The sequence below is a fragment of the Archocentrus centrarchus genome, chromosome 14 (genome assembly GCF_007364275.1).
Source record: "Archocentrus centrarchus isolate MPI-CPG fArcCen1 chromosome 14, fArcCen1, whole genome shotgun sequence".
Classification (NCBI taxonomy): domain Eukaryota; kingdom Metazoa; phylum Chordata; class Actinopteri; order Cichliformes; family Cichlidae; genus Archocentrus; species Archocentrus centrarchus.
This window is the reverse complement of record NC_044359.1, coordinates 17,860,575-17,882,118: the sequence shown is the minus strand read 5'-3', so window position 1 is coordinate 17,882,118 and position 21,544 is coordinate 17,860,575. Positions and strand designations below refer to the sequence as shown.

Below are 21,544 nucleotides of genomic sequence, written 5' to 3'. Positions count from 1 at the left end.
GATATTCAGCCTGAATTAGTAAAAAAGCATTCTGTATGTAGGTTGAGGCTCACGCAGCCTACATACATATTGTGTTTGCATTTCAGAGTCAAGGTAACAGGAAATAGTTGTGTGAGAAGATACATGAAAAACCAGGACTATCACAGAAACACTATCTGAGACTGATCCTGGGTGATCACCAAAGGTGTGGCAATACTGCCCCACACAGAGCATCCAACTAAAATGAATATGATTTATTACTCTGTCAGTTTAATTGTGCCTGAGATTAACTGGGACCAGCTTTAAAGTAAAGTCTCCATTCTATCCTGAAGTTCATTGCTTTTTCTTTCCACAATAGAAGACCTGCTTTGGATTCCACATAACTGTATGATATAATAGGTCTATATTTAGAGTTAAAGAAGAACAACACGTTTTATCCTGAATGGAAAATGTTAAAGCCACAGTCAGAAACTTGCACACTAAGTGTAGTAAAAGAATAAAAAATAAAGAATATACTGGGACCAGGTGCTTGGTATGGGTTAATGGACATTCACAATAGAGGCGTAACCTCCAAACAGCTGTGCATTTTATTTATTTACTTATTTCTAAATATTTCTAAAGTAATATTTTTTGTTGCTTTCAGCCTCAATCACTGAGTCCTTTTAAATAATTTCAAAGAGCAGAGGGGCAGGAGTACACTGCTTACAGATACAGACTATCACAGATGTATTTTCAAAGAACTTTTAATCAGTGTTTTTGTTAGAAAATCACTGGCTTTAGGACTGAGTCTGAGTGAGAACTCTTGGCAAGTTTGCTGAGTACTTTACACAAACAATGAACCATTTTAAACGGGCCTAGCGATTCAATAACCTTTATTTATAACTGAAAAATGAAAGGCACGGACACAGAACGGTAGGTAGCCTATCAACGTGATGCTGTCTTTTACTTTGTTTACGTAATTTGGCCTTGACAACACGGAGATAAAACAGTGACATCATAGCCACACCAGAAAACTCACAGCATGCTTTCAGAGAACGATGACGTATTCTTCTTGGGTTGTGTCGGTAACGTCCCCAATAAACGGCGAGCCAATGAAACTGCAGAGGAAGCAGTTCAGCGAACCAATCACTGAGCAGCCGTCATCGGTCTCTGGTTGCTATTTGTGTCGGGCGGCGCTCTGTTTTTGGTAAAGGTGGACACAATCAACCAGAGTTAGACAGGAAATTCTTAGAGGTTTCAGAAAAACCCAGTCTGACGCAGTCTTCTTATGATTAGTAGTAAAAAAAAAAAGAAAATATCGAAATTCAGCACATTCTCTTTTTAAATTTGATACACTGATGACATTAGTTTCTAAAACGTTCAAACCTCTCAAACATCCACCATAGTAAACCAGCGTCACTGAAGTAAACTTTTGGGATTTTTGGGGTACATGTTGCCTTTTCCCATGAATAAGTTTCATTGTGATAGAAATGGTCAGATTAGTTAAGGTGTAGGGCCTAATTTGGTGTGGATGAAAGAAAATTAGACACAGTGCTAAAAAAAAAAAAAAAAAGATATGTGCCTTTTTGCATTACTTCGATACAGCTGTTTAGATAAAATGTAATTTTACACTTATTCATAAAAAGTTCTGGACTTTTGACTATTTTTGTTTACATGCCAGTATTAGGTGTCTGGTTCTGATGAACTGGTTCTCATGATGTAACCCGTTCTTAGATAATTCTATTACTTACAAGTTTTTGAGTTTGATATTTCTAAACTCGTTTACATGTCAGTCCTTTTATCATAACCTAAAACAAATATATACAGGATAATAAGAAAACATTTTCTATAAATGTGGCTCATAAAATCTTGACTTTTAAATTAGCACGAGTTTTTATTTTTTTTAAATGTTTTAATTTGGTTTGTTTTTCTTTTGTGTTTAAGTCTTGACCAAGGTGTCATTATCTTTTTGTTGTTGTTGCCCCTTTCTCTTTGATGCAGTGTTTTGTTTCTATAATTATACATCTAAATTTTATTTCCTCTGTAGCAGTAACTGTACAACGTTACAAATAAAATTCACAGGTAAATTAATATGAGCAAAAACTGTATAAAATTGTATTCTTTGATACAATTTTCTACATTCGTTCAATATAATATACGAATTTTTTGATACATTTGTTATTTACTTTGAAAACACACACACACACAAAGAAACGAAACAAACCCTTTCTGTGAACTCGTGTGAATTGAAAAAAATGAAACAAACAAAAAAGAGGAAGCTACAACAACTTCTTAGGGGGTCCCTAAGAAGCTTTTATTTCGAAGTGCAATCGGAAATGCGATATTTGATCACCGGTGGCTCGACAAACTAGTAGGGTTTGTAGGGTGGATCATCAAACTGTCGCCTCTCCCCTCCCTCTCTCCAGTTTCAGTTCAGTCAAATCATCACAGTGGCATCACTGGCAGCTAGCGGTACATACGTATTTTGATAAGAGAGAGATTATCGTCTGCTGTGGTCGCTTTGTAAGCTCCGGAGAGACGGGAACCTCTGGGAGAGTCGTCGCCTAACCTGAATTAGCTAACGTACCGAACTGCGGCGTGTCCGAAAACACAGAAATGGACGAAAAGGCATTCACGAAAGAGCTGGATCAGTGGATCGAGCAGCTCAACGAATGCAAGCAGCTGTCCGAGGGACAAGTAAAAACACTATGTGAAAAGGTAAGATGTTTAATAAAATTACCTCCTTAAACCGCAACTATCAACGTCTTCTCTCTCCTCACCGCCGCCTTCCAGACATTCTTAAAATGGCGTCTTTAGTGTACATTTCACTGCGTTGTGCTTGGATTTGACAATCATTACGAGTTGTCCGATACTTCTGTTCCGTTTGCCCAGGTTTACTGTGTGATATGTCGGCAAATAGGGAATTATATGTGGTAGTTTTGGGTTTCTTAGGGCTTTACCGGGCAGGCCGGATAACCCACACGCTGAGAATTCAAGTCACATACCACATTTACAGCCCCGCTCATTCGCTCTGCCAGTGACTGCAGCATCTGTGAGTTGAAGTGCTCTGCTACATTTTATGTCTCTCTTTTATGTGTGGAAGCAGTTAGCAAGCAGTAAAGGAAAGTCTGTCCAGTTGGCGTCAAACAAGAAAGGAATAGAGTTGTTATCTTGTGAGAAAGCAGTGATGGGGCTGTTTTATTTAGCCCATTAAGACTGATTGTACCTAGGTTAGGTATAGCCACTTGGAGCAATGGAAAGGTGTGTAAAGTTTACTTTGCGGTGCTTCTGGGTGATAATCCTACATATATGTATGCCAAGATCAAGCCAGTGCAATCCTGCAATAAATCCTACCAGTCAATTCATTTCAATGAGGAGGGTGTTCCTGCACAGAAAAAAAAATAAAAAATTGGCACCCACCAAAGAGATTTGGCCTTCCACTAAAGGAAAACCAGGGCTGTAATTATAACGGGCTATTTCCAAGTGGGCTTTAATTTAGTCAAGCATAAGATACATTTTTGTTTATGATATGGCCAAAAATAACAGGAAATTGCTCAGATTTGTGTTTATTAAGGTAATATGGAGTCTTTAATTCAACTGTATGTGGATGAGTAATGTTAACCAAAGCCCCATTGGTGCCCTAAAGGTGCTCTATAGTCTCTGATGCTCCCAGCCAAAGGTAACAAACACGACACTGTAAATAGGCTTTCTATTTGTTGTGTCTGTATATATTGCGCTTGTTCTGATTTTTGTTGGCTTTTAGCTGGAACCTGAGTGCAAAATTTAGTTTCACTTCATGTGGAGTGAAATAAAATCCTTGAATTTTGATCCAGGAAAAACCAGAATGAGGTCTCAATAAGTGAGACACAAAAGAAGAAGGAAAAAAAAAAAACACTCTAAGTTTGAATCAACACAATTACTACAAAAACTCCCCTTATAAGCCATAACCTTGTTGGCGTTTTTAATTAGATGCACTGCCAACTGAGTGTATGGTACTTTTTTTTTTCTTTCTCAGCAGCCCTCACAAGTAGTCAGTAGAGTTGCAAAGTGAGACCATTACATAGCTTCTCATTTACTTCTTAAGTCTGTAAATGGAGAGGATAACTTGTTTGAGGCAATAATGTGGTCAATTTTCTAACTGAAACATGACTTAATGGATGGAAAAGATGCACGGTGTGAGTGGTAAGTTTAGATTTTGGTTCCTTATTAATCTTTTGGTCAAGTTTCTGGTTCCCTCCACAATGTTTTTGTGGACAATGCTTCACGTCATTCATCTTTGGAAACAGAATGATTTCAAATGCCTGAAAGGTGATTTAATGGTAATTTCCCTCGGTGTGACGTTGACCTTTAAGGTGGTGTAAGGTGGTTCCTTCTTTTTTTAAGATTCTTACCCTACCTGTTATGGCATCATTACGCCCATATGCTTCTGTTTTAGTTGATAACTGGCCATCTGATTTTGGCCACTTTTGTAGTCTGATCTGAGCTTAACCCCAATCTCTTGACATACTCTGTGCTGATTCCAGCTCTGGATTGTCTGGGTGGAAATGAGCCTTTACTCTGAGATACTTTACCACTTTTCTGTCCTCAGGTTGTTTTGATTAATACTTTTGGGGGCTTTATAATCATGATCTTTATCTGTTGAGGATTTCTGTTTTCTAGAAAGTTCTACACCTCTTGTCCAAAGCATGCTATATATTGTTGCTGCCTTGGGTCATGGTCCATTTTTAGGCTTCCACTCCTGGAGAATTGACACCCTGTCCTCTGATTGTTGGATTCAGTGTCAGAAGTCCTGACTGACTCCATAGGTTAACATCAGTGAATATTTATACATTTAGATTTGCTGTTAGGCTCTACCCTGATAATAGAGGCTAAATTTAGACATATTTTTATTTTTTCTCCCACTCTTTGAAGAATCTGTTTTTCTTTTCTTTTCTTTTTTTTGTTCCCCTCAGCTATTAAAAGGATGCAAACACTAAGGCCCTCTACCATGTTTGGAGTGCTGTGCACTGAGGTTTAAGGGTTCGGAGTTCTCAAGCGACTTGTTAATCCCACCATTTGTTTCCTTTTGAGTCCCAATAGTTTTAAATGCATTTTTGTATCCTCATTACACTGTGGGTCAGAATCCTAAAATGGGACTGGATCATTTCCATGGGGCTTAGGGGGGAGGTGGTGGTGGTCAACACTATGCTTAGCTGTGCATATACGCTGGCCTTTCTGTTATTGGAGTTAGTTGGAGAGCACATGAAGATTAGAAAGGCTGTTTTTAACTCCCTCTTTGACTTCACAGCCTGTTTTTCAGCTTCTTTTTTGCGTGTGTGTGTACATCCAGCTGTCTTGAAGACAGACAGATCCTGGGAGTGCTTGTTAGACATCCATACAGCACAGCACGTTAGATCCTAACTGATATAGGCATTTTAAGCCCAATGCCAATATTCAGTGACTTAAAAATCTGATCTGTTGGCTGTTATTTTATTTCCTTTCAGATACACAAACATAAACAGATTTCCCTGACATGTTTTTGTTTTTGTTTTTTTAATGAGTCCTTACTAAGATAATATGACAATGCAGTTTAAAAATAATCTTGTTTTCATGAATTGCTGTCACAAATTGTCATGAATCACTCCTTTATGCTCTGCCAGACTCTGCTGGTTGTCGTGTTTGTGGCGTTCCAAACACGAAGTTGCAGAATACCACATCAACACTCATACCATGGTTGAAGGGTGTTTCTCCTGCCTTGTCTTTACTTTTTCCAATTTTCATTTATCAGGACGTGTGCTCGGCGTGGAAGATCTGCACAAATGATGCAGCATTCCTCTTTCCCCTTTCCTCCCAAATACAGCAAAGACGCCATTAAAGTAGCCGAGGGTGGAAAAAAAAAATGGAAGCCGTTTCATTGTCGAGAGCTCAGCTGCTCCACACTGTCTACCTGTATCTGTCCACCCACCCCCCACCCCCCCACCCTGTGAATGTTGTTTATACATTCAGCAGAACGCTCCCACATAGCATCCTCCTTGATTTTAAAATAGCCAAGGATATGATTGATTGTGAGTTGCATCACTAACACTGTGAAAGCCTTTGTTGCTAAGGGGATCAGAGTGTTTGACTCAGGATAACACTGTTCATTGTGACTCAGATAGAGGCAGTCTCTGTTTTTGGATATGTGTGGGTGCGGAAGAATGAGATGTGCTGTGTAATCAGTTGTCTCAGAAGAAGGCCGGACATACCGGAGTTTCTGCCTGGTGTCCAGCATGCGGAGAGGAGGGAATGCTTTGAAACGTTGCCTTGTTAACCATAATTAATTTTGATTTTTTTTTTTTTTTTTTCTGGTTTTCATTATTGTAGTTGTCTGCCCGCTCTGAAGAGCCGGGATGTTTTTGCAATGTTGCTTATTTACAAAAAGCAGAGTCATTGGTTTGATAATATTAACAATGAGCCAGGTTGAATTAGGTGACTGCAAACTGTGGCCTGTTTACTGGAAACTGGTTTGATGCTGCTGTCAGTTATAGAGAGAAAATGTAATTAAATGCATAATATATTACAGACATGGAGAATTAACCTTTTTGTGACCTTGTGCTTTTTTTTTTTTTTCCATCCCCCTCTGGCCAAAAATAAGCCTATTGATGGTTACATAATCATCCAGAGATTGTTTTTGTGTTTAATGTTGTAAGCTCCTTATTGTGTTTTATTTAGATTTGTATTCATTGGCCTCTTTTTTTTTTTTTAATTCTATTTAATATTTTGTGCTCCTTCTTCTTTTGAGCTATTTTGTTTCACCATATTCTACTTTATTTACGCTGTGTTGTATATGGTGTGTTTTTAATGTTTTGGCTGACGTAACACTTCTTATCTTACTAAACATTTTGGTTTGGTTTACTTGAATCGTGTGTCGGGTGAGACGTCTTTAAGGGTAGATAAGAAGTGCAGTGACACAGCTGTGCAGAGACCCATAAACTGTGTCCCGATTGTGTAATAATTTGGTCGTGCTACGGTAGTTGACCCACTTTGTTTTAGAACTGATGTCATCTGCATGACCTTTTTTTGTTTGTTTTTCGTGTTAAGGTCAGTGATGCAGCCAGTCACAGTATCTCTGTTAAACTGAGGTCACTGTGTAACTTTGAATGAGACATCAGAAATGGATGTTAAAAGCTTAGTGATCTTTGGGAATGCATCTGAGGCAAAATGAGTCATAAAGTTGTAAAATAACATCAGCAAATTCAAACACTGTCACAGAAATGCTGATGAAGTCAGGCTAACTTGCCACATTTGGCTGCTGCTCGCTTTTATTTCTGCTGCGGTTTTACTTGATGAGGTCAGCAGGATGCGTAACTTCAGCTACCATAAATGCTCGGTGAGGTCATTGCTGCTGGTTATATGCTTGCATAGCTGTCCGTCTTAATTCACCTGAAGCCGTCTGCAGGTGAACCTTGGCTTGTTTCTCACAGTTTAATGGGATTATTTATCTGGAAAAACTGCTGACTCATGTCGGGCACTCGACTAAGCAGTTTGTTGATGAGTGTCGTTGTAGTCTGGCAGAGTTTGCTCTCTCTGGCATTTCTTCTGCAGGTGTGGTCTGTACTTTGGGCAAGCTGCTTGTGTAATTTATGCCGTCGTCCTTTTCGCAATTGCAGCTTGATTGGTTTCCAAAGTACGTGCTGTTACCAGCCATCACATGGACACACAGTTGCCTCACACAGTGTTTGTGGATTTCACTAAATCCAAGCTCGCATTGCGAGTTATGAAAAAGTCATAGAATCAGGTCACATTGTATTAGTTTACTTTCTCATGTTTGTGTAGTGTTTAATCAGAACTTAATCATAGGTGATAAAAGTGAAGTTAGTCAAGATAAAAGAATAATTTTGCTTCATTAAATGTGAACTATTTTACACATTGTATAATATTTTTCTTTTCTGTATGGTATTTTGTTTTGTTTGTTTTAAAAACTCATTTACTCCCTGTGACCATGAATTGGGTAGGCTGTTATTAAACAAATAGATGCATTTTATTTAGCTTTTTACTTATTGAGAGACTTTAATTTATTTTGTTTACCTTTATTGTTCATATATAATTAAGCGTCTATTCTTTGTGTAGCATTTGCCTTGTTTCAGTATTTGTTTTGTTACAGGTTATTTAATGTTTTGGCTGCTGAGGTTATGTATAGATTATATATTAAATTTAAAACATTTTGTTATGGCTTGGTATGCCAGAGGAGGAAGTGGGGAGCTCCTTAGGCACAATCATGGATAATCTTCAAGGCTCAGGGAATAACAAAAATCATTACATTTATAGCTTTAAAAAAATAAGATTCTCATCTGTCTTATTGTGAAAGTGTTATCATCGTCCATGACAAAAAAAGGAGTTTTTATTCCTATCATTTCCATGTGTATTTGCAAGACTAACATTTGGTGTTTTCAGCTCTACTCAAGTTAAACAGTGTTTTAAATGCATGCTGTGCTTAATTAAACTGAAACTGTGTGGAAAGGAAATGAAAAAGTTGAGTGCAGAGCAGTGAACAGTAAAGAGGATCCCAGACAGCCTGCCTTACTTAAAGTGCATATTTGCTTGCTTGTTTATTTCCCTTCACATCACTAATAGGGGTTGGCGTGAAGTTTGGATGAACATATATTGCTGTTGGACTTTAATGCAGGCATCCAGAATATTCTCTTGGGCTTAGCAGCTCAATTGCTTTAAAGGCAGAAACAGCAGTCAGTCTGCCAACCTAAGCCCAATGACTGAAAGGCCTTCTGCCTCATGGTAGTATAGGCACGTGGATAATATAGGTCAGCATTGTGCAGTGTTGCAGCCCTGTCCTTTTAATTCTGGGTCCCATCTGCTGCTAACACACCAGCTATAGCACTCTGACACTGTCAATTCGTGCTCTCTCTCACCCTGTTGTTTAAAGCGGACAGTATGTGGGCTGCTCAAAACGTGCCACAGACAAAACATCCGGCTTTTAGGGTTGGAAGAGAGCCGTGTTTTACTGCATACCCCCTCCTCTTATTCACCGTTCTCCTGCTCACTTTATATTTGCAGATGCCTCTCTGCTCGCTTCTGTGCGTCAGACATATCTGGTGATCATTCAGGCTGAGGAGTTATTTGCTCCAAAACTTCTTAAAAGGGTTCATCCAGCTGCCTGACTCCCCCCTGCCCAAAAGTCAGACCAGCCTATTCTGACTCCAGAAGCAGGCCTTGTCATGGGTCTCCACTTTTAGTATTGATGCTGTTTAAAGCTTCCACTATTTTTAGTTTTGTTTTTAATCTGGCAGCTTCAACTAAAGCTGACCCTTTTCTTTTGTGTATGAATTCCTCCACAAGCTTTAGCTGTAGGCCCCACAGTGAGTCAGACTCAACAGCAGCAGGTTTTAGACTGCTTCATGGTGAATTCTGGACTCACACATTCTTGCATTATGTCTAAGAATAACATTTCTCATCACATCTACTTTTAGCTGTAGCGGTTATGTTGCATTGCCACAGCACTTCTGGCTTTGGCTGAGTCCTCTTAAATGAATAATCAGAGTAAACTAAGCGTTTTTCCATCCAGAAACAGGAGCATCCATTCTTCAATCTGCTTTTTGGCTTTTGGAGCATCAGACTAATTGATTTTAGGAATGTTGCAGTGCAGCCAGAGCTGCCTTTCTAAGCACTGCAAGCCAGACCTGCAGGAAACTAATGAAACACACACACACACACAGTAGAGGCTTACATCCATGGAGAGCTTCTGCTGGTGGTGTTTGGGGTTCTGCTGTAATCACTGTGTAGCATCTTAATGGATTCCCCAGAGGCTGATGTGGAAATTGGGAAGTGAGGTTGTCAGGAAATTGTCCAGTCCTCAAATAAAGAACAAAGAACGACCCTGGAAATTACACTGTATAGAGCATGTGATTAAAGGATCACATGATTTCCCTGTGTTTGAATAAATTATGCAGTGGCACGTTTAAATTAATGACAGTTTTAAAATGTTCTTAAGCCAGCTTCTGTTTGTACTGCTTGTAGTTTTGGTTTTTCTAACTTTAAGTGATGTTATTTTATTATTTTTTTGGGTTGGGGTATGATATATTTTATTATTATTATTATTATTTGGATGGTGGGGGAGATGGACAGAAAGAGAGAGAGGATTACAGGCAACGAATGGTGTTTTCATTTTTTCCACACCCTGAACTAGTTTGATTTATTATTTGTTTTGCCCTCCAGGCAAAGGAGATCCTGACAAAGGAGTCAAATGTTCAGGAGGTGAGATGTCCGGTGACTGTGTGCGGTGATGTGCACGGCCAGTTCCATGACCTCATGGAGCTGTTCAAGATCGGAGGGAAGTCTCCAGACACAAATTACTTGTTCATGGGAGATTATGTGGACAGAGGGTACTACTCCGTAGAAACCGTCACTTTACTAGTAGCACTAAAAGTAAGTAAGAAGTTTTTACATTTCAGTTTGTCTAAACAGGAAATTATTAATTCATGCACTGATATTTGAAAGGGGGGGAAAAAATCATGGAGATCTTTTCTTTGCTCTTTATTTTTTTTCCAGGTACGCTTCCGGGAGCGCATCACAATCCTCAGAGGGAACCACGAGAGCAGACAGATCACACAGGTGTACGGCTTCTATGATGAGTGCCTAAGGAAATATGGTAACGCCAACGTTTGGAAGTACTTCACAGACCTGTTCGATTACCTCCCACTCACTGCCTTGGTAGACTCTCAGGTAAGAATGTACGCTTGTTTTCACAGAAGTGTAGAACATTGTGTTCTGAAAGACTCAGTCATTAGCAAAGGACATATTGGTTAGATTGAAAGAATGTGAGTAATTTAGAAGGTGACTTCTGCTCACATTTTCCTTTTTCCCCTCTAGATTTTCTGCCTTCATGGAGGCCTGTCACCATCCATAGATACATTGGATCACATTAGGGCATTGGACCGTTTACAGGAAGTGCCACATGAGGTAAAGATGACATTTAAATATGTCTATAATGTTTGAAAGATGAATTGGACAAAAAAAAAAAGAACAGGATCTTTTTGTGACTGCATAATTTAGTATAAAACATAAAAGTGGCTGTTCAAGTACTCCATAATGGGATGCCAGCCCATTAACCTGTTTGTTTCCTCCTCCTTGTCTCCTGTAGGGTCCCATGTGTGACCTGCTGTGGTCAGACCCTGATGACCGTGGTGGCTGGGGCATCTCTCCGCGAGGAGCTGGCTACACTTTTGGTCAGGACATTTCTGAGACTTTCAACCACGCCAACCGCCTCACACTGGTGTCCCGTGCCCACCAGCTGGTTATGGAGGTATGTGTCTGACTTATTTGGTGTGCATACATATGTTCCATCTGCTGCTGAGGAAGACTAAGTTTAGGATAAACAGCCACATCAGTTGACTGATGGCAACCAAACAGTATGTTACCATGAGATTAACTACAGCTCAGGGCCTGTGAATGGTTCCTAGCCATGTGACAAACTAGCTGTTAGAATAATTAGATTCTCCAACCTTGAAAATTGCAGTAACTGGAACAAAAAAGGAATTGAAAGCCTCATTGCTACAGAGAACAACGGGACAAAACAGTTATATCATCATCTACTAGTTATTCTGAGTTCAAGAGCAAGTTTTAGCTTTAGATTTGCATTATAGTCACAGTTCATTCTGAATTATACATTTCCAGTGAATAATGCATCTGCTTCCCTCAGGGTTACAACTGGTGCCACGAGAGGAACGTAGTGACAATATTTAGCGCTCCCAACTACTGCTACCGCTGCGGCAACCAGGCAGCGATCATGGAACTAGACGACACCCTCAAATACTCTTTGTAAGTACAGAAAAGTCTTAAATCGTTAAATTTGTCATTTTTAACCCCTTGAAGTCTAAGTATAATATTTGCTTATCAGAAATGATTAATATAATGGTTTATTTCCTTCTACCCAGCTTGCAGTTTGATCCAGCACCTCGCAGAGGGGAGCCTCATGTCACTCGCCGCACCCCAGACTACTTCTTGTAAACTCTGCCTTCCGTTGACCCTTGTACAGTCCAGTATTGCCATGATATGATGTTCAACTGATTACAACATGAGCTGGGATGGTGCGAGACTGAGGGTGGGGGCGGGGCACAGCAGTACACATTGTATATCCACACACACATACAAGAAAAACTATTTAAGCATTTAGCAAAAACAATGTCTGTGTCTAAGGATGGACCAAAAGGTGTGTGTGCCATAGTCATAACAGTATACATTGCTGAGGACTTGTATTGCAAATCTTGCAACTATATGAACACCCCCCCCCCCCCCCTTCCAATAAAACAAAACCAAACAAAAAAAAACAGTGATGTTTAAATTCCTTATTCTGCTCCTGTGTAGCTGGACAGATGGCACCGATGTCCACGACATATATTTGCTACTCTAAATGCGGCTGTTTGAGTCCCACACACCATGGCTTCTATTGAGTAGATCTGAACGTGATCTGTTTGCACTTTTGTAATTAAAAAGACATGTAACATATGTCAAAAGATGGAAGAGATTTTACACTACAGCTGTGGTTTTATTTTTTTCTTTCCTTCCCAAGCCAAGTTTTACACAATGTTTCTTGGTTCTCTGTAACTTTTAAAGAAAAGCCTTTTTTTTTTTTTTTTTTTTTTTTTTTTGCAGTCACCCAGCTTGGTATATATGATTAGATGATGGAGTGTTCATCCACTTCAACTCACATACTCCCTCTGAACTACTGCATCTGTATTAACCTAAACAATTTTAATAATAAAGATGAAGGTGGCTTCTTGATGTGAATGTGCTGGTTTTTTTCCCCTTATTTTATACTGTTAAACTGTTAGTGTAGGTATGGATGTCCTTTTGGCCTGGGATTCATTTTCAGTTTAAACAGGAAGGCACTTCACAGTTTTTGCATTTTCACTATCTGGTTGTGCATTTTGCACACTGATGTCAAAATGTACCACAATTTTGCGTTTTTCAGCAATGAATTTCAAGTATGAACTTCATTACTCAATTATTGTTGTTTTTGATCATTTTACCTGTTAAGTCTATTGACTACTGGAAGTATTTTATTAATGATAATGATGAGAAATACTTTATCCCATATTGGGTAAGGTCTTGTATTACAGCAGGTAAAGTGATGATGTAATAATATCTGGCAGATGCCTCTCTGCCAGAGGATTTCCTACAGCTGTTCTTGTGACAGTGGAGCTGAATCAGTCTTCAAAAGTCTCCAGTTTGCAGCTAATCACAGAAACAGCCTTCCTAATCAGTTGATGTCTCAGCTCTGATGCTGCTCCCCCAGCAGACCACAGCAAAGTACACAGTGCTCACCACAGCTGAGTGATAGAAAATCTCTATTATTTTGCTCCACACATTGTTTCCTAGGAAACAGAGCCTGCCCGCCAGCCTTTTTGTATGCAGCCTGTTTTCCATGTGAATACCCAGGTACCTGCAAGCCTCAACCACACCGACATCCTGCTCCAGGATAGACACCAGTAGTGTAGCCGTCATTCCTCCTAAAGTTGATCATCACCCTTTCTGGCCTTCGTCACATTCAGAAGCAGTTATGAGGGGAAAGGTCAAAGAACATTAATAGTTCTAAACCTAAGTGATAACTTTGTGAATATGGATGCTTATTGAATTAATAGAATTTATAGTACAAGCAGTTTATATAAAATTATACTGTATATTTGAACTTTTTTTTTTTTAAGATTTTGGTTCTCATATCATACCTATTGTACATTTTTTGTGTGTATGTCCTACTGCGGATAAAATGCTGCAGTAACATTTTGAAATTAAGTGGCATTTATTTAAGGATAGCTTTCAGGAAGCATTTGAACGCACCATGGAAACGGCTCGAAAGAATCGATAAGAAGGAAAAAAGCGCCACTCAGTGGTAGCTTTAAATACTACAATAAACTACTGTTTGATAAACAACACATGCAGATCTATAATTTTGCCAAAATTGAAACCTATCAGGTTGAGAGGCAGGGTACACCCTGGACAGGTCACCAATCTGTCGCAGTGGTAGCTAACAGAGAGACACATGCTCACATTTACAGCTATGGTCAATTTAGAATTGCCAATTAAACCCATGCATGTCTTTGGGCTGTGGGGGGAACCTGGATAGTGGTGCAGTAGTTAATGCTGTTGCCTCACAGCAAGAAGGTTCTGGTTTCAAGTACAGTCTGGAGTCTTTCTGTGTGGTGATTACATGGGTTATTGGGGTAATAAAATAAGTTTGAATTACAATTTCAGCAATATAATTGTCTAATATGATCAAAAGAAGCCAGTTGAGGTGGTTCCTCTGTGACTTTTGGGTGAGGTGTTCTGGGTATGTCCTACCGGGAGGAGACCCCAGGACACACTGGAGAGATTATATCACATGGCTGGCCTGGGAATACCTCTGTGTCCCCCTGGATGAGCTGGAGGAGGTGGATGGGGAGAGAGAGAGAGATCTGGCCTCCTCTGCTTAGGCTGCTGCCCCTGCGATCCAGGAAGGGGAAGACAATGGATGGATGGATCCAATATGATCTGTGGCAGGAGTAGGGAGCAGGTGGAAGAGAGCCTGGAGAGAAGAGGAATGAAAGTCAGTGGAAGCAAGACAGAATATATGTGTGTGAATGAGAGGGAGACAGGTGTAAGAGTGAACAAGCAAGGACTAGAGGTAGTGAAGGTAGATGAGTTTAAATGGCTGGGGTCAACCATCCAAAGCAACAAACAGTGCACAATAATGGTGAAGCAGAGACCACAGACCACAGTTGAGTGTCAGGAGTGATTTGTGACAAAAGGATAGTAAGACCTGCTATGATGTATGGTTTGGAGACGGCAGCACTAACAAAAAGGCAGGTGGCAGAGCTGAAGATGTTCAGATGTTCATTGGGAGTGACCAGGATGGACAGGATTAGAAATACATCAGAGGGACAGCTTAAGTTGAGAAATTTTGGAGACAAAGTTAGAGAAACAAAATTGAGATGGTTTGGACATGTGCAGACAAGAGATAGTGGATATACTAGACAAAGGATGTTGAATATGGAGCTGCTAGGCAGGAGGAAAACAGAAAGACCACAGAAAAGGTTCATGGATGTAGTGAAGGAGGACATGCAGAGTTTTGGTGTGACAGAGCAGGATGGTGGGGATAGGATGATGATCCAGAAGATCTGCTGTGGTGATCCCTTAAGGTAGCAGCTGAAAGAAGATTACAACTATAAAATAAAGTTAAACATCTCAAATCAACCAAACAAATGGACAGAATTAAGAACGCTTACTAAAACATCTAGCAAAGTTCAGATGACATTAAAATGGGACAATGTAGACATTATACATGCAAATGTCATCGAATAAGGCATGCGCATTTAACATGCCAACCCACGTTTACATACATATATATATATATATATATATATATATATATATATATGTATATACATATACATATATATATATATATATATATATATATATATATATATATATATATATATATATATATATATATATATATATATATATATATATATATATATATATATATATATATATATATACATATACATATATATATATATATATATATATATATATATATATATATATATATATATATATATATATATATACATATATATACACACACACACACACACACACACACACACACACACACACACACACACACACATATATAATTTAAAATGCTGAGGATGTTTCAGAAAAACAATAGCAGACCAAAGGTTAAAAGTGAAAGGAGGGTAAATAAACAGGAAGAGCAGTTTCAGTCACCTCCCCCCGCCCCCCCCCCAAACCTCTTCCAGCAGTGACAAAATCGCGTCAACACGCCGGGAGGCAGCTCGTGCTCTCGGGTTGATCCAGAGACTTTCCACCGCTGTCTGTATCTGCGCGTCTGTCGGGCCTCCTGCTGACTACAGAGGAAAGTCACCTCTGGATTTACTAAAAACAGGCACGTACTGGTTAGAGCCAGCCAACTGCAGTGACTTTTTCAGCTTGGGATGAATGGCTCTGGCTCGTTGTTTCATTTCGTGTATGTCTTAACTTGAATGGCTATTCGATGGTGCTAAGAGGCCTCAAGTGAAATCGTAAGGCGCTAGCTTAGCTAGGATGCTAACATTGTGCATGGTAATGCTAGCTTCTTATTAGCCTACTATTAGTCGGTAATATGGAAATTATTGTGGTTGTCTAAAAAGCTCAAAAGGCGCCTTTTTATTTGTTTAACGTAATAACACGTATCATCTCTAAGTTAGTTATAAACGGCGTCCAAATAAAAGTTTAGCCGCTCGGCTAGCATTGCCGTTATTAAACCCGTGTCCGTAGGTAGCTAATCGTTGGTAGCTTGAGGGAAGCATTAGCGAATTCTGAGTTCTATTATCTAATCTTTCTAATACGATGACTCCGCAGGTAACATTTATCTATTTTAATACCTATTACGCCGTAGTCAGTTAATTAATGATGTGAACGGTGTAGTTGGGATAACTCCGTAATTGATAGCAGTTGCTAATGTGTGTTTACTTCTTTGGTTAATAAGTTTGTGTTGAGATATGTTGTTTAATATCTTAACGTGTTACTCTACAGATAATGCCTACAATAAAACTGCAGAGCTCTGATGGGGAAATCTTCGAGGTGGATGTTGAGATAGCCAACAGTCTGTCACCATTAGACCATGCTAGAAGGTAAAGAAACAGGCTGTAAAATCATCAAAAACATTTGAGTTTAGACTTCACGACACAATGAGTGTACGTGATATTTTTCCCCTTTCATTTCACCAGTGTAGGGTGTGTACTTGCATAATGCATATTTTGGATATATGTTCCTTGTATCTTTGACAGATTGGGGATGGATGATGAAGGAGATGATGATCCAGTTCCCCTCCCTAACGTGAACGCTGCCATCCTCAAGAAGGTACAGATTGCACACACACCTATGATGTCCAGCAGGTTTTTGTTTTGTATCTACATATAGACCGGTACATTTTTTTTTCTTTTCTTTCAACAAGAACATGAGTAACAGGTGTCAGTGGGGGGAAAAAACCGGTGGCCTGCTGAGTACTTTTCCTGAGGAAATATGCAGTTCTGTTGGTCATCTATTGCTAACACCAGCCCTTTATGTTAATGATGTCATGAGTAAAGTGGGAAATGGTTGATAACCATCTTGAGACAGCTTACTGCGATCATGGGTGAGAGGTTTAATGTAGTCTGATAATGTCAAGACTCTGGTATGTTTAAACTTACTTTGTAGTGCAGGTCACAGGTGTCCAGTTTCCATAAACACAAATCATTTGACATCTGAGGGTGTTTTTCATTTTTCAGTGAATTGATCTGATGTCCAAGTCAAACACGGTGAAATTTGTAGTGTTTGAAATATTCTACACTTAAAGACATAATGAAGTTACTTGAGTTACTGTGGTGTTTACTTTGGCTTCTAAACTTTTATGGTCAATTTTAAATACATCGCTGATGTGGGTGCTGCACATATTTGGTTACCTTGGTTAAACAGTTGTGTGGTTTTTTTTTTTTTTTTGTGTTTCCTTTCGGTAATTCAGTGGTGCACTCATCACAAAGATGACCCCCCTCCTCCTGAGGATGACGAGAACAAGGAGAAAAGGACAGATGACATCCCTGTATGGGATCAGGAGTTCCTCAAAGTGGACCAAGGCACCCTGTTTGAACTCATTCTGGTAAACACATTTTGCATTGTGCTCAGTTAAACTTTAGGCCTGACTATCATATCAGTTGTTTCCCTGCAGTTAGCTACAGTGATGAAGCTAATAAAAACATCTGGCCAAGATTAAACAGTTATGGCATTTTTCTATAATGCTATCAGGGCTACAGTTCTATGTGGTCGCAGATGGCTGTGTAACATTTAGGACAACCATTTACGGCACCGGGCATCAATTAAATTTTAACAATTAGGCTAACCGACTAGTATGTCTGGTGCAAACGAGCGACCGTAGCGATGATTAGTTGACTAGTTGCACACATCCCTAGTTTGTATTTTCTTTTGGGTTCCTTTTCCTCCATCTCGATGTGAAGATGTCTCGTGACTCTCCTGTGTTGTTTTTATTTCACTGAGCAGCCGTAGTGCCAAGTTCATCTGGTTAAGGGAGAGGCAAATGTTGCTTAGCAACAGCTGGAAGATGGGTGGTTTGAGCAACTTTAGAGGTGTGAAACAACAGGGAGTCATTTTTGGCCTTTAATAGATTTGGGCTGCATGTAAAAGGTAACCGTAGCGATGCCTAAGAGAGATGGGGAAATGTGTGTGTTGGTGTATCTGTAGGCTTCTAGGAAATGAAATAAAAGCTGCAGTGTCAGTAACCTGAGTTGATTACACCCCCCCCCCCCCCCCCCCCCCCCCCCTCCCTTTGCTACTTGAATGTGTTTACAAGCACAAAGCCTGAGGCTGCTGGAGAGGAAGGGGTTTCAGAGAAGCTCAGCAGGTGCTCCTGTGCCATATGAAAATCAATACAGGCCTTTAACAGTGACCACCAAGCAGCATATTGGAAGACTATGTTGTTCCTTCAGGATAATTTCCCTGAGCAGTGTGAAAGGACTTCATGTTTAGTTGCTGTTTTTATTCTAGTGTGTAGGATTCATACTTTAGTTGTCTCTGTAGGCGACTGGTTTTGTTGAAATACTGGAAAGATATAAATCAAGATCATAATATAACTGCAGTCCTGTTAAATTGTCATTTCTTTCTACAGAAAGGTATGAATTTATGTAATCTGTAAGAATAAGTAACACATTTTAAGACTGACTTTGTCTCAGACCCATTTGAATTCAAAGGAGTACATATATTGAGTAGTGAATGAATTGATATTTTAATTTCCCGTGTCTGGCTGCTGCCGAACAGCATTAAATGTGTTGCTGTAGCAGAGATGCTGAGTCACAGGACTACATAACAAAACCTTAGGGTCACATTACTGATAAACTGTACCTGGCTTGGTGCCATAGTGTAAGAATAATAACTTTGTAAGAATAATACTGATTTTCACACTTTACCTGCAGTCAAATGTTTGTTTTTTAATTCTCAGGGATTTTATATTCTCATAACTGTCATCAGACTCATTGATGTGTTACTCCTATCAGCCTTTTTGCATCGAGTCTTTGTTCCTTCTTTCCCATTGACAATCTTATTGACAACCCCTAAAACAATTTTAAAAAATGAATCCCAAACAGCACATGCTTTGTTGGTTCTTGATATTTTAAGTGTTGCTGAGGTATCGGTTGTCCTTGCATGCTCTCTCTCTCTCTCTCACTGCCTCCCTCCCTCCGTCTGCTCCTCATTCATATCTCTGTTGTTGTCTATTTAGGCCGCCAACTATTTGGACATCAAAGGCCTGTTAGATGTCACCTGCAAGACGGTGGCCAACATGATCAAAGGCAAAACCCCAGAGGAGATCAGGAAGACTTTTAACATCAAAAATGATTTCACAGAGGAGGAGGAAGCCCAGGTACTTATTCCAACCCATCAGCTATCTGTCATAAAACAAAAAGGGTCTTTCATGAGCAGTAAGAAATGAATGCGTCACTCGAGGATGCTGCACAAAAATGATTAAAACAAGTTTGTTATCCTGCCTTCCACAACTTTGTGGACCACTCATTTGTCTCTCTTGTCCACAGGTACGCAAAGAGAACCATGGTGTGAAGAAAAATAGAGGAAGACCAACACTACCACACTGAAAAGGATTGTCTCTGCTAACTGGTTGCACTGGCGTTGTTCATACTTGTTAATATTTACATTTAGTATATTTAGAGCCATATCCCTCCCTCCCCTCCCCACCACCATCACTTTTTCTTAATTTCTGTCTACCAGTAATAGCATGACTGTTTTAACTTGCCTGCGTGGTGTCAATAATTTAAAGCTAAGAAACTCTCCTGTTTGCACACACTTACATTGTGTATTGACATAAATAGTCCTGGTTTCACAGCTTTGTATCCTTAAAGAGTTGAAGACTCAGATTTCCCCTATTATTAACTGCTCTGTTTTTTTTTTTTTTTTTAAACTTTACATTTGTTTTCTGAATAAATAAAAATGCTTTTTGACAATGGAAACTCAAGGGTGAATTATTATTTTTTTTCTTTGTTGCTCTGTAAATGTGTCGATTTTTTTTTTTTTTTGTGAAACCATGTTAAGGAGCTGTTTTTAGGAAAAGTGAAGTTTGAGGTAGGGTGATTACTTCTTTTTAAATGCATAATGTCCCCCGGACTTGAAGTATTGGTTTTGTCACACAGCATTTGGTAACATATACCTAATTCATGTATTGAATTAGAAACATTTTCGAGTTAAGCTCTGATGCTGTTTTATTTTTTTTTTGGGGGATGCTCAAACATACTGAAGGGGTAAATAAAACATTAAATGGACAGTGTCTGTCTTTTGTTGTTTTTTAGCTGCCAGCTGCTGAGGAGAATTTGGGGTCTAAAAATTAAGCAGTCATGGACCAGATAGTCAAAACACTTTATTACAACAATCAAAAACACAGTAACACAGAGGTGTTTAAAAAAAAAAACAAAAAAAAAAAAACGCTGAAGACATCTTTGAGGCGCTTCCACTGCTGAACTAAGTGCCCTCAAATGGAAACTACTAGCACAATAGCGCTCTCTGGTGGTGGGAAACAGTATTGCTATACTAAAAGCAAAGCTTATAGTTTATCCGTAGAGTTGGAAGCTGGAAGCAGAACACTAAATTAAAGCCTTTTTAATCAAAATGTCTTTGTTACATTAGTTGAAAAAATGCACAGATTGAAACCATGAAATGTAAGTAGAATGCTGCAGCAGTAACACTTAACAAAAAAAAAAAAAAAATTTGCACAGGAGGACAAACAAAATGTATTGCTTTAAGAAATAGTAGAAACTAACTTTTTTTTTCAGAATATTTTCTTTTTTAGGTTTTTTTTTTTTGTTTTTTTTCCTTTTACATAAAACCATATAAAAGTTTAATTATAAAACTTTACAACACAATGCAATATAATAGTACCCATTTGGTCTCAGTTTAATTTGCTGAGCTGGAAAATGTTTAAAAGAAAACAAGACTTTGAAAAAAGAAAACACTTCTGAGGGTTTTCCCCACCTGCAGAACACCTGACCTTAAAAACTGTGAGATTCATACAAAAAAAAAGACACTAATTAGGCAAAAACACAACAGAAATGTAACAGTTGGTAAAGCCATAGATTGACAGCCTGAAAGTGCCTAAAAGTAACATGAACTTGAGAATTTTCTTTTAAAACTGCTGTTTTATATATATATATAATTTTTTGTTAAAGAAGCTGCACAGATATTCATAAAATGTTTGGAAAAAAGGGGAAATTTGACTGTGAAATGGCAGCTAATAAAAATGAATCGATGCCTCTTGGAATCAGATTCTGCTGGTCAGGCTGGGTGGTTGTTGGTCTTCGCTCCCCTCTCATGGTTCAGTGGTTTGCTGAGGAAGTGGTGATAAATGGGAGATAAAAACTCCGGTACACAGATGTGATGGAGATGCTTTAAGAGTAAAACTATGTTGGATTGTCATCGCTACTGAGTTACTTATCCACAAGGTAAGACAATCGCTTCAGCTGAGTTTAACTGCAGCAGATGGAGCCAAAGAACCACAATTATTTTTTGTGTTTTG

General features: G+C 39.0%; 2 protein-coding genes across 2 annotated transcripts; both read left to right on the top strand.

Moving 5' to 3' along the window:
* The first annotated feature begins 2,313 nt into the window (after positions 1–2,313).
* ppp2cab (protein phosphatase 2 catalytic subunit alpha b) lies at positions 2,314–12,257 on the top strand. The gene is made up of 7 exons (XM_030745813.1): positions 2,314–2,676; positions 10,147–10,356; positions 10,480–10,653; positions 10,801–10,890; positions 11,072–11,233; positions 11,630–11,748; positions 11,865–12,257. Exons 1-7 carry the CDS (start codon positions 2,575–2,577, stop codon positions 11,935–11,937), a joined length of 930 nt encoding a protein of 309 aa, XP_030601673.1. The 5' UTR covers positions 2,314–2,574; the 3' UTR covers positions 11,938–12,257.
* Positions 12,258–16,512: 4,255 nt separating this feature from the next.
* Positions 16,513–19,988, top strand: skp1 (S-phase kinase-associated protein 1). The gene is given in 6 exon segments (XM_030745993.1): positions 16,513–16,610; positions 16,767–16,838; positions 17,470–17,614; positions 19,247–19,387; positions 19,557–19,569; positions 19,572–19,988. Coding segments are annotated over 6 exon segments (486 nt in total). The 5' UTR covers positions 16,513–16,515; the 3' UTR covers positions 19,592–19,988.
* The last annotated feature ends 1,556 nt before the right edge of the window (positions 19,989–21,544 follow it).

What these genes read in the sequence shown, in the direction of transcription:
- ppp2cab (XM_030745813.1), top strand. Translation starts at nt 2,575, where the DNA reads ATGGACGAAAAGGCATTCACGAAAGAGCTGGATCAGTGGATCGAGCAG. An exon ending in CTGCCTTGGTAGACTCTCAG is followed by an intron (nt 10,654 to 10,800) that starts GTAAGAATGTAC and finishes TTTCCCCTCTAG; the next exon opens with ATTTTCTGCCTTCATGGAGG. An exon ending in GACACCCTCAAATACTCTTT is followed by an intron (nt 11,749 to 11,864) that starts GTAAGTACAGAA and finishes CCTTCTACCCAG; the next exon opens with CTTGCAGTTTGATCCAGCAC.